At 45.9% G+C, this 14,444-nt stretch overlaps 1 protein-coding gene across 5 annotated transcripts in view; it reads right to left on the bottom strand.

Annotated features, from left to right (window-relative positions):
• LOC138683649 (solute carrier family 12 member 2-like) overlaps window positions 1-14,444 on the bottom strand; it is a 111,234-nt gene that overhangs the window by 31,340 nt on the left and 65,450 nt on the right. For all 5 annotated transcript variants that reach the window (XM_069775656.1, XM_069775655.1, XM_069775654.1 and 2 more), the window contains 4 exons: window positions 14,035-14,183; window positions 2,903-3,010; window positions 1,663-1,786; window positions 481-582 (listed from right to left, as the gene is read on the bottom strand). In XM_069775656.1, the coding sequence (XP_069631757.1) occupies window positions 481-582; window positions 1,663-1,786; window positions 2,903-3,010; window positions 14,035-14,183 (483 nt within the window). The remainder of the gene's footprint in view (window positions 1-480; window positions 583-1,662; window positions 1,787-2,902; window positions 3,011-14,034; window positions 14,184-14,444) is intronic.

Genomic DNA, 14,444 nt, shown 5'->3' with positions numbered 1-14,444 from the left:
AAATATGGCAATACTACCTTGCAATTCCAGTTTCTTCTGCACTGGAAGACTAAACATATTAAGAGATAAATCCAAAGAAGAGAAAAGGGTGGGTCTTGAACTCCAGATACTGAATTAGCAAGAAAGCATTCTTCAAGTGATAGTCCTTAAAGGAATTTAAGGAGATACGACAGTGGCAGATATCATCAGAGATCCATTTGAGAGTTTCTGAATAAACATTGAATCATCTTGTGTTCTCTCAGCAAATATGACCAAAATCAGTAGCTCCCAAGCTTTACTGGGCATGGATCACTTAGTCCTCAAAACTTCAGAAGACCCAAGCATACACCATATTAAGCTTGCAATTCAGATGCACAATGAAAATCAAATAGACATTTAATAAATAAATTAAACTAGACATTTAACTTACTACCTTATAAAATGTGTTTCTGCATCTAGAAATTGCAGATTAAACTTTCACCCCAAAAATATGGTTCCTACCTGGAGATTTTGCTAGAGAAGCGTGGAATACAGAGAAGTTAATCAAGGCATATGAAGCCAAGAAGAAATTAGAGATAATTGGAGCAATGATGTTCAGTTCAGCTATAAAATCAAAAACAAAGCAAGCTGTTATGAAATATATCATCAAATGGCTTTATAGATTCCAGAGTAAAAAATCTGCTACAAACAACCTTATTTTATGATGCTCTCTACAGAGTAGTAGTTTGTCCTTTCTGTTCAACAGAGCTATTAACTTAATAGCCTCTTATTTACTGACTGTGAGTTACCTTCTAATAGACAGGAAGTGTAACTTTTAGTTTTAAAAAATAAATGTTTTTCCATGCTATCAACTGTTTTGAAGTGCTACATACTTTCTCAAAATAATTCATTCAGGAGATTTCTTTCCCTGTGTGACTTGATCAAACAGTGCAGCAATGTACTGAGTTCTGAAGAACCTCAGAAGCAGTGGACAGAGCATTAATATATACACAGTATGTCTCTAACTAGCTAAAGTCTCAATTCCCAAACAGCACAGAATAAGAGACTAATAAGATTAAGAGACAGTAGAGACAGCATGGCTATACCTACCTTAAACAGAGATAGGGGAAGGATGAATGAGCAAATAGGAAAAAGAAGTTTAATAGCACTAGCATAAGGACACATGGGTGAACGTAGCACAATTAGTTTGCCATCTATTCAAAAGACCTGTATTCCTATCTAGACTAGCCTTTGGCAACAGTGACATCAGCTGTCATCTCTATTGTTCATAGCTTAACAGAACACCATACTTTTGAAAGTCCTGTTCATGTAAGTTTGCCATTTACCAAAGTTATGTTTATAATTATTAAAAATCTGAAAGAAACTTTCACATTTACGTTGTATAACATCTCTCTACCTCAAGCTAAAGCTATATTTTCATTGATTGACAGTATCTAAGACCAGATATCTGAGATGATTAAGTAAAATGCAGTACTGTTACAGTTCAGATTTATTCTAATTCTAGATAGAGTTATATGTAGAAGACAGGAGAAAAGAGTCCTCAAACTAAACAGATTTAGAATGCAGGCTTAAAATCAAACTGAGCATTAAACCTCAAAGGACATTGTTATTAACTTATGAGATAGAATAGTATGCTTCATAAGGACAAAAGGATATTGAAATTTATTATAATTTAAAACTAACCAATTAATATGAATCCAAGAGCAATTAAGAATGTTAGAAGATATCCTCTCAGTGGTTCATTGTTCTTCCCATAGCCTTTAGCAAACATCAGAAACCCTGGATAAATGTTGTCCTTGCACAAAGCCTAAAAAAAAAAAAAAGATTCAAAAGTTAATATGCATTTTGTTCAAAAATGTATCTTTATTAATACTTACTAATGCGGTCTTTCACTACATACATTATCTTCCAAAAAGAAGGTTTATAGCCAACATGTTATATTTGTAATTGTCTTTGCATTTTGCATTTCTTACATTCTATCCTTCAGTAATTTCTACCTATAAGGACAAGCTTCACTTTTTTGCAAGTGGTTGACTACTGTATTTTGCTGGCATCTTACGATAACAAAGAATCTTTCTTTAGAGACAAAACAGTGTTTCCTCCAAAATTGGAAAGTTTGCCCAATGTAAAATTAATTCTCTGCTTCAGTACTTGCATTTATATTCTGCAGCAAAACCCCTTCCATGTTTGACTCCTTACTGAACTTTTGGGGAAGATTGTTAGAGGATACTAAAGTTTTACTGAATGAAAGAGAACTCATAAAACAAAATGAAATTAAAGGGTTAAAAAGAAGGTAAAACAAAATACTTTCAGGAACACCAGCAAAATCAATGTAAAGTGACTTATACAAGAACTGGTATACAGTCATATTGAGTTATTTTCATAACGTATTATCTGAGGATTAAGATTCAACAGCTACAAGTTTTACTTAATGCGGTTTCCTTCTATGATTACTTCTAGAAAGGAACTAATTTGATATGTAATCTTTGTATGTGTTCCATTGACACTAAATTTAAACATTTCTTAGTGCTGAGAGAAAACAATTATCTGAATATCTGGAGACTATGTTTTCCTTGCTCTTCAGAGTAGAAACAAGGACACCAGCAGAGATGGACTGCTACGTATAAATGTCCTGGGACATATGGCCATTAGGACAAAAGTAACCACTATTTCAGCTAATACGATCCTTGGTCCCTGTTCTAACAAAAGCCATCTAAAGGAGTTTGTAGACTCCTGTAACATTAGTTATGCCACAACTTACCTCTAACAAACTAACCGAAAACACAAGATTTGGGATGAACTATGTTCTAGCTATATTTAAGAACAGTAACACGCTATATACCAGAGTTCTCTTCCAAAAATATGATTCAAAACTTAATTAGAATTATTCTTTAAAAGATTATGATTTTGCTTCCATACTTACTTGGAAAATCTTAGGTGCACTCACAAAGGATGCTAATGCAGAAGAAAGGGTGGCTGAAAAAATACCTGCAGAAATTAATGGTGCAAATCCTGATACCATGCTCATCACCTGAAAGCAAGACATAATTTTTTTTAAAAGCACATGACAAAGTATACTATACAGATGGATGTAAACATTAACTACACAAACAGAAAAATAAAATACTGTGTACCCTCCAGTTAAAAGCTGTTTGAATATCATGCATTCATATCAATGCCTCTTCCAATACAAGAACGAAGGGGCAAATCAGGTGAGATAAGCAGATCCTAGTTTCAGAACAAGAGAAGGTGGCTTTTCACACAATACATAGCCCAACCATGTAATTCTCCAGTCACATGAATCTATGGCATTAGTCTCCATAAGCTCATAAAAGGATTGGAAAAGAAGTTACGGAAGAAAAATGCATTGGAAGCTGTTACATATTTTGACTAATCTACCACTGAATAACATAGTCTCAGGAAACCCAGGTGACAAAAACACTGAAGTCAGGGAACGTCTTGGGAAAGTTTGTCTTGTCTATGGATCTGTTTCTCAACATCTCTTTCACTGGAAATTAAATTTGTTTCCCATTCAAAATCACAAGGACTGGATAAGTTTGTTTTCTATGCCCCCAAGGTCACATCCTAGGATGTCTTTGTAACTCCAGTGAGTGAAATATAATATGTGACTTTTGGTAGACTAGATGACTAACAAAGTGACAAATGCTCAGTAGGCTTAGTGTAAAGGAACAATGTTGATAAGACAAAAACCCCAAAATAAAAAAAAAAAACCAAAGTAACTTCTGTCTGAAGACCTTATTCTACCATTATACTGCTCTGCTCCCTTACCATAGCTGCATCCAGCTCTGCATGTTTCAAGTGAATTAAGACACAGAACTGTGGATTTAAGAACAGTCACAGTTCAATACTTAGATTAATTTTCTTTATGAAAAAAAAAAGCCTGGGCTGTTTGAAGACAGCCAGTGTTAAATAATTTGGTAACAACTTGAGAAGCTGATGTTTTCAGTCAATGAACCAAGCCCAGCATGATGCCTGCCTTTCAAGCAGAATATAAGTGTCAGAATGAGGTTCTGAATTATTTGTGCTGAATATATACCTCTTTCATCCTAGCAACTTCTTCTAGAATAGCAGAATGGGGACTGAAGGAAAGGGAGAAGAAGAATGCAGAAGTGACTAGTTACTGCCACTTGAAATTGTAAAATCCAGCTGTTCCAAGCAATCTTAAGTAGGGCATGCTCCCAGAAACAATATACAGATGGTTGAGGAAATTCTATTCATATTCCTAGGGATAAACTAATGGCAAAATTTGGCATTTTTCCCCAGGTCAGACAGTCAAAGACTGCTGGGCCTCTCAGAAAACTGAATCTCTAGGTTACATTATGTTTCACTGGTCAGTTCAAGGCATTCCTTGGCTAAAAAGAAATGAAAGATCTGTGGATGCATAAGATGAGAGTGATGAAGTAGCTGTTATAGTTAGTAGTTTAAGAAATGAAGTATGGGATTTCCTGGAATATATTTGAATTTCACCAGAAAAGGTTATGGTAGGACAGGCATTTATTCATACAACTCAGACATACTCATTAGTTAAAGATACCATGAATGTTTTCATACTACTAACACTTCATTAACCTTTCCCCTCATATTATCTCAGTGCTTTGAATATTTTCATACTTGGTTACACAAGATTAAGCTATTCCTTCTATGTCCAGGATTAAGGTAGATTTACACTCTACAGAAAGTGACACAGTTGTAAATGCCAGACTCAATTTTATATATTTCTGGAAGAGAAATTAAGGGTATAAATGCTCTACCGACAAATGTTTCAGAAAAGAGCTATGTTTTAAGAACATAATAAACAAACATAGAACAACATTAGTAGAAGCAGTATGAAAATTTTGTTTCCTGTGAAAATGGCTTGATCAAGAAGGACTTCTTATGGACAGAATCTGTTTAGAAATCTATTCCCTTGCTTTTCTTTCCATCCAATTTAAAACACCGATATTTCAAGGCCCATACTATACTACATTTGCATTGACTCCTTGCAATTTAGTTCTTATAATCTACTCAGATGTTACATTCTCTTTCTGGGTTCTGTTCATTGCTCCATTTATTTATACTATCCATTTTTTAATTTTATAAATTTGAGAAAAATCTAAGATGTATGCAGACAGCATTTGTTCATTATAAAAGCTAGTAAGTTACAACTCAAGTTACCACTGTAAAAGAAAGACATTAGGAAGCTTCTTCTGAAGGTGGGAGGGGAGACACAGCGAGCCAGAGAGATAGACAGCAAGACAGAGACAGAGAAATGCACAGACACAGGCAGAGGCAGAGAGGGGGGCTAAGGCAGAGACAGGCAGAGAGGCAGGCAGAGATGGAGGCTGACAGAGGCAGGGAGACAGACAGACACACGGATACACACACACCCCTCAATGACACCTGACCACACAGACACCCAGAGAGACAGACACTCAGAGAGAGTAACCCAGACAGAAAGAGACACCCAGACACCCACAAACACACCCAGAGACACTGCCAGAGACACACACACACAGAAATCAACAGCAACAGACACTGACAGCCACACCCAGAGACACACACACATATAGAAACACTAACAGAGTGACACCCACACACACCGAGACACACACACAGAGCCAGATAGACACCCGCAAATACAGTGACACACACACACGGAGACACAAAAACACACACAGCTAGAGACAAACTGACAGAGATGCACAAATACATACACACAGAGCCAGAGAGAAATACCACCAGAGATAGACACACAGCTGGAGAGAGGCACTGCCAGAGAGGCACGCACGCACGCACACAGCCAGAGAGAGACCAACAACCACCCACACACAGCCAGAGAAAAAGGCACCACCAGAGAGACACCCAGCACCAGACCATGACCACCAGAATGCAACACCTGGAGACACACAGATACCTGGAGACACACACACAGGCAGAGAGAGACACCCAGACAGACACACACACACAGCATGACACCCACAGAGAGAGGAATCCACAGAGAGAGATGCCCAAAAACACACCAGCAGAGAGCAAGGCATCTCCACAGAGACACCCAGAGAGAGGAACAGACACCCAGAGAGAATCATAGAACAGCCCAGGTGGGAAGGGACCTCGAAAGATCATCTGGTCCAAGCTTTCGTGGAAAAGGGAGCCTAGATGAGATTATCGAGCACCCTGTCCAATTGCATTTTGAAAACCTCCAGTGATGGGGACTTTACCATGTCCCTGGTGAGGTGGTTTCAGTGATTGATTGTTCAGAAACAGTGTCAAATGCTTTGCTAAAGTCCAGGTTGTGACTGACCAGTAAACCCCCTACAATGGAAGAAGGCTCAAAGGAGATGGGCAACGGTGATGTACCCATGAAACTCAGGGAATAATGTAGGGTGTGGCGGACCACAGCTGTTGTGAAGAAAGCTGGCTTTATCTCAACACAAAGGGCACCGGAGGATGGTCTTTTTTTAGATAAACAACTATCAACAGCTGAGTGGACCAACTGGTGGTGTAAATGTTTCTACCTGGGTTCATTAAAAGAGTGTGAATGTCTCTCTGAGTTAGCCAGACCAGCATGGGGGGGGCGTGAATACATGGCTCAGTCCAACATAGATGTATTGGGTTTGCATGGCAAGGTAGCAGGGGGGCTACAGGGTTGGCTTCTGTGAGAAGGTGCTAGAAGCTTCCCCTATGTCCAATAGACCCAGTGCCAGCCGGCTCCAAGACGGACCTGCTGCTGGCCAAGGCCAAGCCAATCAGCGATGGTGGTAGCACCTCTGATAACATATTTAAGAAGGGAAAAAAGTTGCTGTGCAACAGAAACTGCAGCTGGAAGAGAGGAGTGAGAACATGTAAGAGAAACAACTCTGCAGACACCAAGGTCAGTGAAGAAGGAGGGGGAGGAGGTGCTCCAGGCACTGGAGCAGACATTCACCTGCAGCCCATGGTGAAGACCATGGTGAGACAGGTTGTTCCCCTGCAGCCCATGGAGGTTAATGGTGGAGCAGATATCCACCTGCAGCCCGTGGAGGACCCTATGCCGGAGCAGGTGGATGTCCCCGATGGAGGCTGTGACCCCATCAGAAGACCATGCTGGAGCAGGTTTTCTGGCAGGACTTGTAACCTCACAGGGGACCCACTCTGGAGCAGTCCATTCTTGAAGGACTGCACCCCATGGAAAGGACCCATGCTGGAGCAGTTCATGAAGAACTCCAGCCCATGGGAAGGATCCACACTGGAGAACGTTGTGAAAGACTGTCTCCCGTGGGAGTGACCCCATGCTGGAGCAGGGGAAGAGTGTGAGGAGTAGGGAGTGGCAGAGATAACATGTGATGAACTGAGCACAACCCCCATTCCCCATCCCCCTGCGCCGCTCAGTGGGAGGAGGTAGAGAAGCTGGGAGTGAAGTTGTGCCCATGAAGAAGGGAAGGGTGGGGGGAAAGTGTTTTTAAGATTTGGTTTTATTTCTCATTATCCTACTCTGACTTTTGATTGATAATAAATTAAATTAATTTCCCCAAGTTGAATCTGTTTTGCCCATGACGGTAATTGGTGAGTGATCTCTCCCTGTCCTTTTCTCGACCCACGAGCCTTTCGTTATATTTTGTCTCCCCTGTCCAGCTGAGGAGACGGAGTGATAGAGTGGCTTTGGTGGGCACCTGGAGTCCAGCCAGGGTCAAACCACCACAAGGGGCATGCCCAAGAAAATAAGGGGATGCAGAGAAGGGGCATACCCAAGAAAAGAGGCCCAGGAAAGGAGGGGCAAGGCCCAGGGAAAGGCAAGGAGGGCAAGGCCCAGGGAAGGAGGGTGATGCAGGAAAGAGGAGGGTAAGGCAAAACCCAGGAATGGAGGATGAGGAGGGGAAGAGGAGGACGAGAAGAGGAAAATGAGGGAAAAGATTAAGAAAGGAGGAAAAAGCAAAGCAGAGGAGGGTGAGATGAGGCAGAGGAAGGTGAAGATCGGGAAAGGAGAATGAGGTGAGGCAGGAGAGGGTGAGGCCTAGGAAAGGAGGCCAAGGTGAAGCAGAAGATGGTGAGGCAAGGTCAAAGAAAGGAGGGTGAAGCCCAAGAAAGGAGAGTGAGGCAAGGCCCAGGAAAGGAGGGTGAGGCCAAGGCAAAGCAAGGCAAGGTTCAAGGAAAGAAGGACAAGGTGAGGTAGAGACAAGGCCCAAGGAGCTGTGAGCAGGGCAAGGCAAGGCCCAAGGAGCTGGGAGCAAGGTGCTGGGGGCGAGGCACTGGGGGTGAGGCCCACATAGTGTGGGGTGAGGGCCAAGGAGCCAGGGTCAGGGTGAGGGTGAGGTGAAAGAAAGGCAAGGAGCCAGAGGAGGGGTGCAATGAAGGTGAAGGAACCTGGGAAAAGGCAAGAGTGAGGCAAGGGCCTATGAGCTGGAGGCTAGGGGAGCGCTAAGGAGAAGCCCAAGGAGAAGAGAGTGAGATGATGGCCAAGGTGCCAGAGCCAAGGAGCCAGAGCAGAGCGAGCTGAGGCCTGAGGAGCTTAGGTTGTGCTGGGGGCAAGGCAAGGCCCGAGGAGCTTAGGGTGTGATGGCAAGGCCCAAAGAGCCGGGGGCAAGGAGCTGGGGGAGGTGAAGCCAAAGAAGCCAGGGGTGAGGCAAGGCCCAAAGAGTGCGAGGCGAGGGTGAAGGAACTGCGGAAAAGGTGAAGGTGAGTTGAGGGCCAAAGAGACTGGGGCAAGGCCCAAGCTAGGCAGGGGCCAAGGAAAGAAGGAAAGTGAGGTGAGGCCCAACAAAACAGGGGAAAGGTGAGGCCCAAACAGTGCAGGACAAGGGCCAAGGAGTTGGGTATGGGGTGAGGGTGAGGCGAGAGCCAAGGAAAGAGGGGCGGGGAGAGACAGGGGCAAGGAAATAGCAAGGCATGGCCCAAGGACCTGGGGACAAGGCTAGGGTGAGGCGAGGGCATATGAGCTAAGCTAGGGGCACGAAAAGGGCAATGGAGAGGAGAAAGGGGGCAAGGAGAGACCAGGCCCAAAGGGCTGGGGGTAAGATGAGGGCCAGGTGAGGCAAGGGTGAGGTGAGGGTGAGCCTTGGCCCAAGGGATGCACAGCGAGGAGAGGGTGGGGAGATGAGGGCAAGGTGAGAGCAAACCTTGGCCTGAGGGCAGCGAGGTGAGGGCAAGGCAAGGCCTGAGTGCCGCAAGGCAAGGCCCAAGTGCAGCAAGGCGAGGGCTAGGCAAGGGTGAGACAAGGCCCGAGGGCAGCAAGGCAAGGGCTAGGCGAGGACGAGGCGAGGCCCGATGGAAGCAGGGCGAGGGCGAGCCTTGGCTCAAGGGCAGCAAGGAGAGGGCAAGGCAAGGCAAGGGCAAGGTGAGGGCAAGCATCGGCTCGAGGGAGGCAGGGAGAGGGCAAGACTCAGCTTGAGGGCAAAGAGGAGAGGGTGAGGCAAGAAAAGGTGAGGGAGAGGCAAGGGCAAGGCAAGGGTAAGCCTTGGCCTGAGGGTGGTGAGTTGAAGGAGAAACGAGGGCGAGCCTCGGCCTGAGGATGGATAGATGAGGGCAACGCAAGGGCCGGGCATGGAAAGGCACGGGTGAGGTGAGGCCCAAGGGCAGCGAGGCAAGGGCGAGGCCAGGGCAAGTGAGGTGAGGATAGGATGAGCCTCAGCCCAAGGGCAGCAAGGCACAGGTGAGCCTCTGTCAGAAGGCGGTGAGGGGAGGGAGAGGCAAGGGCAAGGCGTGGGCGAGCCTTGGCCCAAGGGTGACGAGGTGAGGTGAGGGCAGCAAGGTGAGGGTGAGCCTCCGACCCAGGGCAGCGAGGCAAGGGCAAGGCGAGGGTGAGGTGCAGGGGATGCAATGGCGAATCTCTGCCTGAGGGCACCGAGGTAAGGACAAGGTGAGGGCAAGTCTCTGCCGGAGGGTGTTGAGGGTGAGGCTTGGCCTGAGGGCAACGAGGTGAGGGCGAGGCAAGGGCGAGGTGTGGCGAGGGCAAGCCTCGGCCCGAGTGTGAGGTGAGGGTGATCCTCGGCCCAAAGGGTGGCAAGGCGAGGGCGAATGCGAGCCTCTGTTGAGGTGAGGGCATCAGCGAGGTGAGGGCGAGCCTCAGCCTGAGGGCACTGAGGGCAAGCCTCAGCCTGAGGGTGGCAAGGTGAGGGCAAGGTGAGGGCAAGGAAAGGTGAGGGCAAGGCGAGGAGAGGGCGAGGGTGAGCCTCTGCCTGAGGGCGGCGAGGGTGATACGACAGTGAGACTCAGCCCAAGGGTGTCGAGGGCAAGCCTCGGCTCGAAGGCAGCAAGGTGAGGGCGAGGCGAGGGCAAGGAGAGGTGAGGGTGAGGAGAGGAGAGGGCGAGGGTGAGCCTCGGCCCAAGGGCTGCGAGGTGAAGGCAAGTGTCAGCCCCAGGGTGGCGAGGCAAGGGGGAGGTGCAGGCGAGCCTCGGCCTGAGAGTGGCGAGGCGAGGTGAGGGGGAACCTTCGCCTGAAGGGTGGCAAGGTGAGGGTGAGTCTTGGCCAGAAGGCAGTAAGGGAAGGGCGAAGCAAGGGGCAAGTTAAGAGCGAGCCTCTGCCCGAGGGCATCGAGGGCGAGGCAAGTGCACACCTCGGCCTGAGGGTGGCGAGGCGTGGGCGGCGAGGCGTGGGCAGCAATGCGAGGGTGAGGTGAGTGCAAGGCGAGGGAGAGGCCAGGCCTGAGGTGTGGCAAAGGACCAAGAACAGAAGGGCAAGGTGAGGGCCAGGCAGAGGAGGACAAGGCCAGGCATGAGTAGAGGGGCGCAGCAGGCACAGGGAGGCCCAAGTCAAGGCCCGGATGCCAAAGCTAGACAGCAAGGCCGGAGGCCCAAGGAGATGCTAGACAGGCGAGGCAAGGCCTGAGGCCAAAGGGAGGTGGGCAAGGTGTGAGAGACTGAAAGAGTTAATGTCTCAAACATTGTGGTGGGGCAAGTTCTGCATAACCATGAACTCTGCATAACAACAAACTCTGCATAGCAAGGAACCACAGGTCAAAAGAAGTGGATAAGCACAGATCAGCACAGGACATCAGCAACAGGACAGGGAGGGCATGCAGAGGGTGCTCAGCTCTGTGTTCTGATATGCTGTTCTGATATGCTGAGCAGGGCAGCTCACCATGCATGGCCAAAGATCAAACAATGGTCATGTCTGTAGGAAAGGAGAAGTTACTCCCCAAACGACCTGCAAGCCCACCGACCCATTTCCCCAAAGGTTCTGAAAGCACAAACTGATCATGACACATAATTAGCCTAATGAGTTCAAGTGCCCACCCAAAGGAGGGGCAAGGATGATAAAAGGACACAAACTGAAGCCTCATGTGCGCATGCCCACCGGAACTGGACCTTTAGACTGACTGGACCAACGCTGGACCCCGGACTGGTGAAATCTTTCTCTTTTCTCTTCCTTTTTCTCTCTGTCTTGCTCTCTCTTTCTCTTTCCTTTTCCATAATCCCTACACCTCATCCCTTTAAGACATAAACCATTGACCAAGTCTGGGACTAGGAGTGGATCCAGCCGCCCCTAGGCTCTTCTCTGAGAAGGAGTCTAGAAAGCAAGGGGGTCCACTCCGAACCTTGTGACTCAATGGGAGGGATCTCCTTACTCCCTGAATTGATGTACATGGTTACCACGGGTTACGCGGTTTACTGAGGTAGTTCCATGCCAATTCCTGTTGTGAGAAACCCGGCCACCTACTGTTATGCCTCCCAAGTTCAGTTTGCTTCTGTCATGAATAAAATGTTTAACTGATCGTTTGGTGTCATTTCACCTTAATGTAGCCCGAGGGAATTCTGAATTCAACACAACTCCCTGGTCTGTCCAGCCCGGGTTGTGACACAAGGCCAAAGGGGAAACTGGTGAGCTGGCAGGTGAGGGGAGGCCCAAGGCCAGGAGGGCGAGATGGGCGAGGCCAAAGCGAGATGGGCAAGGCCTGAGCCCCAAGGAGAGGTGAGATGGGCAAGGCAAGGCCCAAGAGGAGACAGGTGAGGCCAAAGCAAGATGGGCAAGGCAAGTCCCATAGCCAAAGCAAGGCCCAAGGTGAGACAGGTGAGGCGGCAGGCAAGGCCTGAGGCAAGACAGGCAAGGCAAGGCCTGAGGCAAGGCCCAGGGGGAGGCCCAAGGCCAAAGTGAGACAGGCGAGGCCAAAGTGAGGCAAGACAGGCAAGCCAGTGGGCAAGGCAAGATGGACGTGGCCTGAGGATAGGCAAGGTCTAAGTTGAGGAGGGTGGGGAGAGGCCTGAGGAGCCATGGGCAAGAGGAAGGCAAGGGCAAGGCCCAAGGAGAGGAGGATGAGCTGAGGGCAGGGCCTGAGGCACCAGGGACATGGTGAGGGCAAGGGCAAGAGGAGGACAAGGCCTAAGGACCGGGGGTTGTGAGGCAAGGGTCCAGGAGCCAAAAGGGCGAGAAGAGGGCAGAGCCTGGGGGGGGGTGAGGCCCAGAGGGAGGTGGATCCAGTCAAGACCCAGAAAGAGTATGGAAACGAGAGTATGGGCCAATGAGGGGTACACTCAGGAAAAGAAAGGGAGACTGAGATGGGGCATGATCAGCAAAACAGGGGGAGGGGGAGGGACCAAGGAAAGGGTGGGAGGCATGCCCAGGAGGGAGCACATACACACATCCCCATAACACTTTGCAGAGACACACACACACAACCCATTCCAGTATGCCATGGTGTTAAAAGGAGCACTCAGCTTATACACCATAATCCAGAACGCATAACCACAAAACCTAGAAGCCCACTTATGCAGAAAGCTCTAGCAGAGAAATTTTACATCCTTGCAAGTGCACACAGAATATGAAGGGCTGATAGCCAGCAAGAGTTTCAGTTATTTGGTCTAGCCATTGTAGAGGAAAAGTAAAGCTGCATGAAAACAAACAGTAGCTTCTCTATTATCTTAGGGTTTTTTTTTTCTTTGTGGTTTTGTTTGTTGGTTTGGGGTTTTTTAATATAATGAATATGGATAATACTGTATTCAACCCCCCCAACTGTTTTCCAGTGTTTTATAGCCTATAACCTTTGCAAGAGGAGTATTTTAGTAGAACTTGTACACTGTTTCTGGAATTTAGCTTCATGCTACTTCTGACTGTGATCCAAAATCAGACAGTTTCATAAAAAAAAAAATTTATATACTTCAAAATAGTTATGTGACCAAATTCTGCATTTATTTTATCCAGTTTTGGAACTTAACTAGAATTAGATACAAGCTCAGGCTACAGAGCCCAAACAATTTCCTGAAGTTACTCTTTTACCAGCTCACAGCCATTGTGACACTGAACAGAAGAATCTCTGAAGCCTGCAAGGACCTACACTTCATTTGCAGTAACTGCAACAGGAACTAAAGATGGTCTTCCTATGCAAGCCTCCTAACATCCCACTGAGTGCAATTCTAAGCCTCTCACCCACAGTTCTTAGCATCATCTAAGCTTTCCATAGGTAAATTGTACTATGGATAATCCATTTTCTATCCAGCAAGTGCATTCAAAACCACATCTGCCTAAGCATTAAATACAAATCAATTCTTTGCTGTAAGAACTGAATGCAGCACAAAGTGTACAGGAGTGATTAAATACTACTCACTACTCTTCAATCTTTTTTAAGTATAACATCAGTTCTTATAAAAAAGCCTCACAAAATCTTCACCATTAAAGATGATACTGTGGCCAATATATAACATTTTTTAAAAGTCAATACATTTCCTAAGAAATTTCAAGTTTAAAAAAAAAAAACAAAAACAAGAAAGAAGTTACTGACAGATACCTCCTACAATTGCTACGCCTCACTATTTAACAATGAGTACATCTATCCATGTCAGTGAATGATGACATTCAATTATCTAAACAGAGCAAGCTGCAATACTACCACTAACCTAAGCAGCTTACTCAGGAGAAGAGTAAAGATACTGTCTGCATATAAATACCTAAAGGCATTTTGGTTTTGTGTTTTAAACATAGTTACCTTGCTGTTATACATACTAGCTCGACTGTACCACTGAACTATTCCAGATTAACCTTGTATTTATGGAGATAGACATTTTTAACCAATTTTTTAATTGTTGTTAATATGCATTTCAAAAAAAAGCACAAACCCCATTAAACTAATTTAAGAGAACATTTCATACCTGGAAATTGTTCATCAGCCCATACTGACACCCTGTCTGACAGGATGAGAAATCATAGTTTAATTTGCAAGCTGCAGTAGTACAATTTGTCAGCTCGGTGATAATGGTGTTATTAATGTTCCCTGTAGCATCTCGAACAACACAGGAACCTAGAGCAGACCCAATCACAAGAATAAGCATTAACAGACTGAATCTGCACTTAAGAAGGACATATGTCTAGCTTAATTCCCTTTTTAGGTAAGCATATTCTCACAGAGCAACATTAAGATAAGGCATTTACATTTTTAATGTATCAGTCTAAAGCACTTCTTCACCATGAAGAACAAATACAAACAAGCAAACTATCTATCTGCTTTCTTGTTTGAGAAGAGACTAAATTTAGAGAAACCAGAGTCCAATAAATAAGAACA

Source organism: Haliaeetus albicilla, chromosome W (assembly GCF_947461875.1).
Source record: "Haliaeetus albicilla chromosome W, bHalAlb1.1, whole genome shotgun sequence".
In the NCBI taxonomy this organism is placed as follows: domain Eukaryota; kingdom Metazoa; phylum Chordata; class Aves; order Accipitriformes; family Accipitridae; genus Haliaeetus; species Haliaeetus albicilla.
This window is presented reverse-complemented; position numbering and strand designations above follow the sequence as displayed.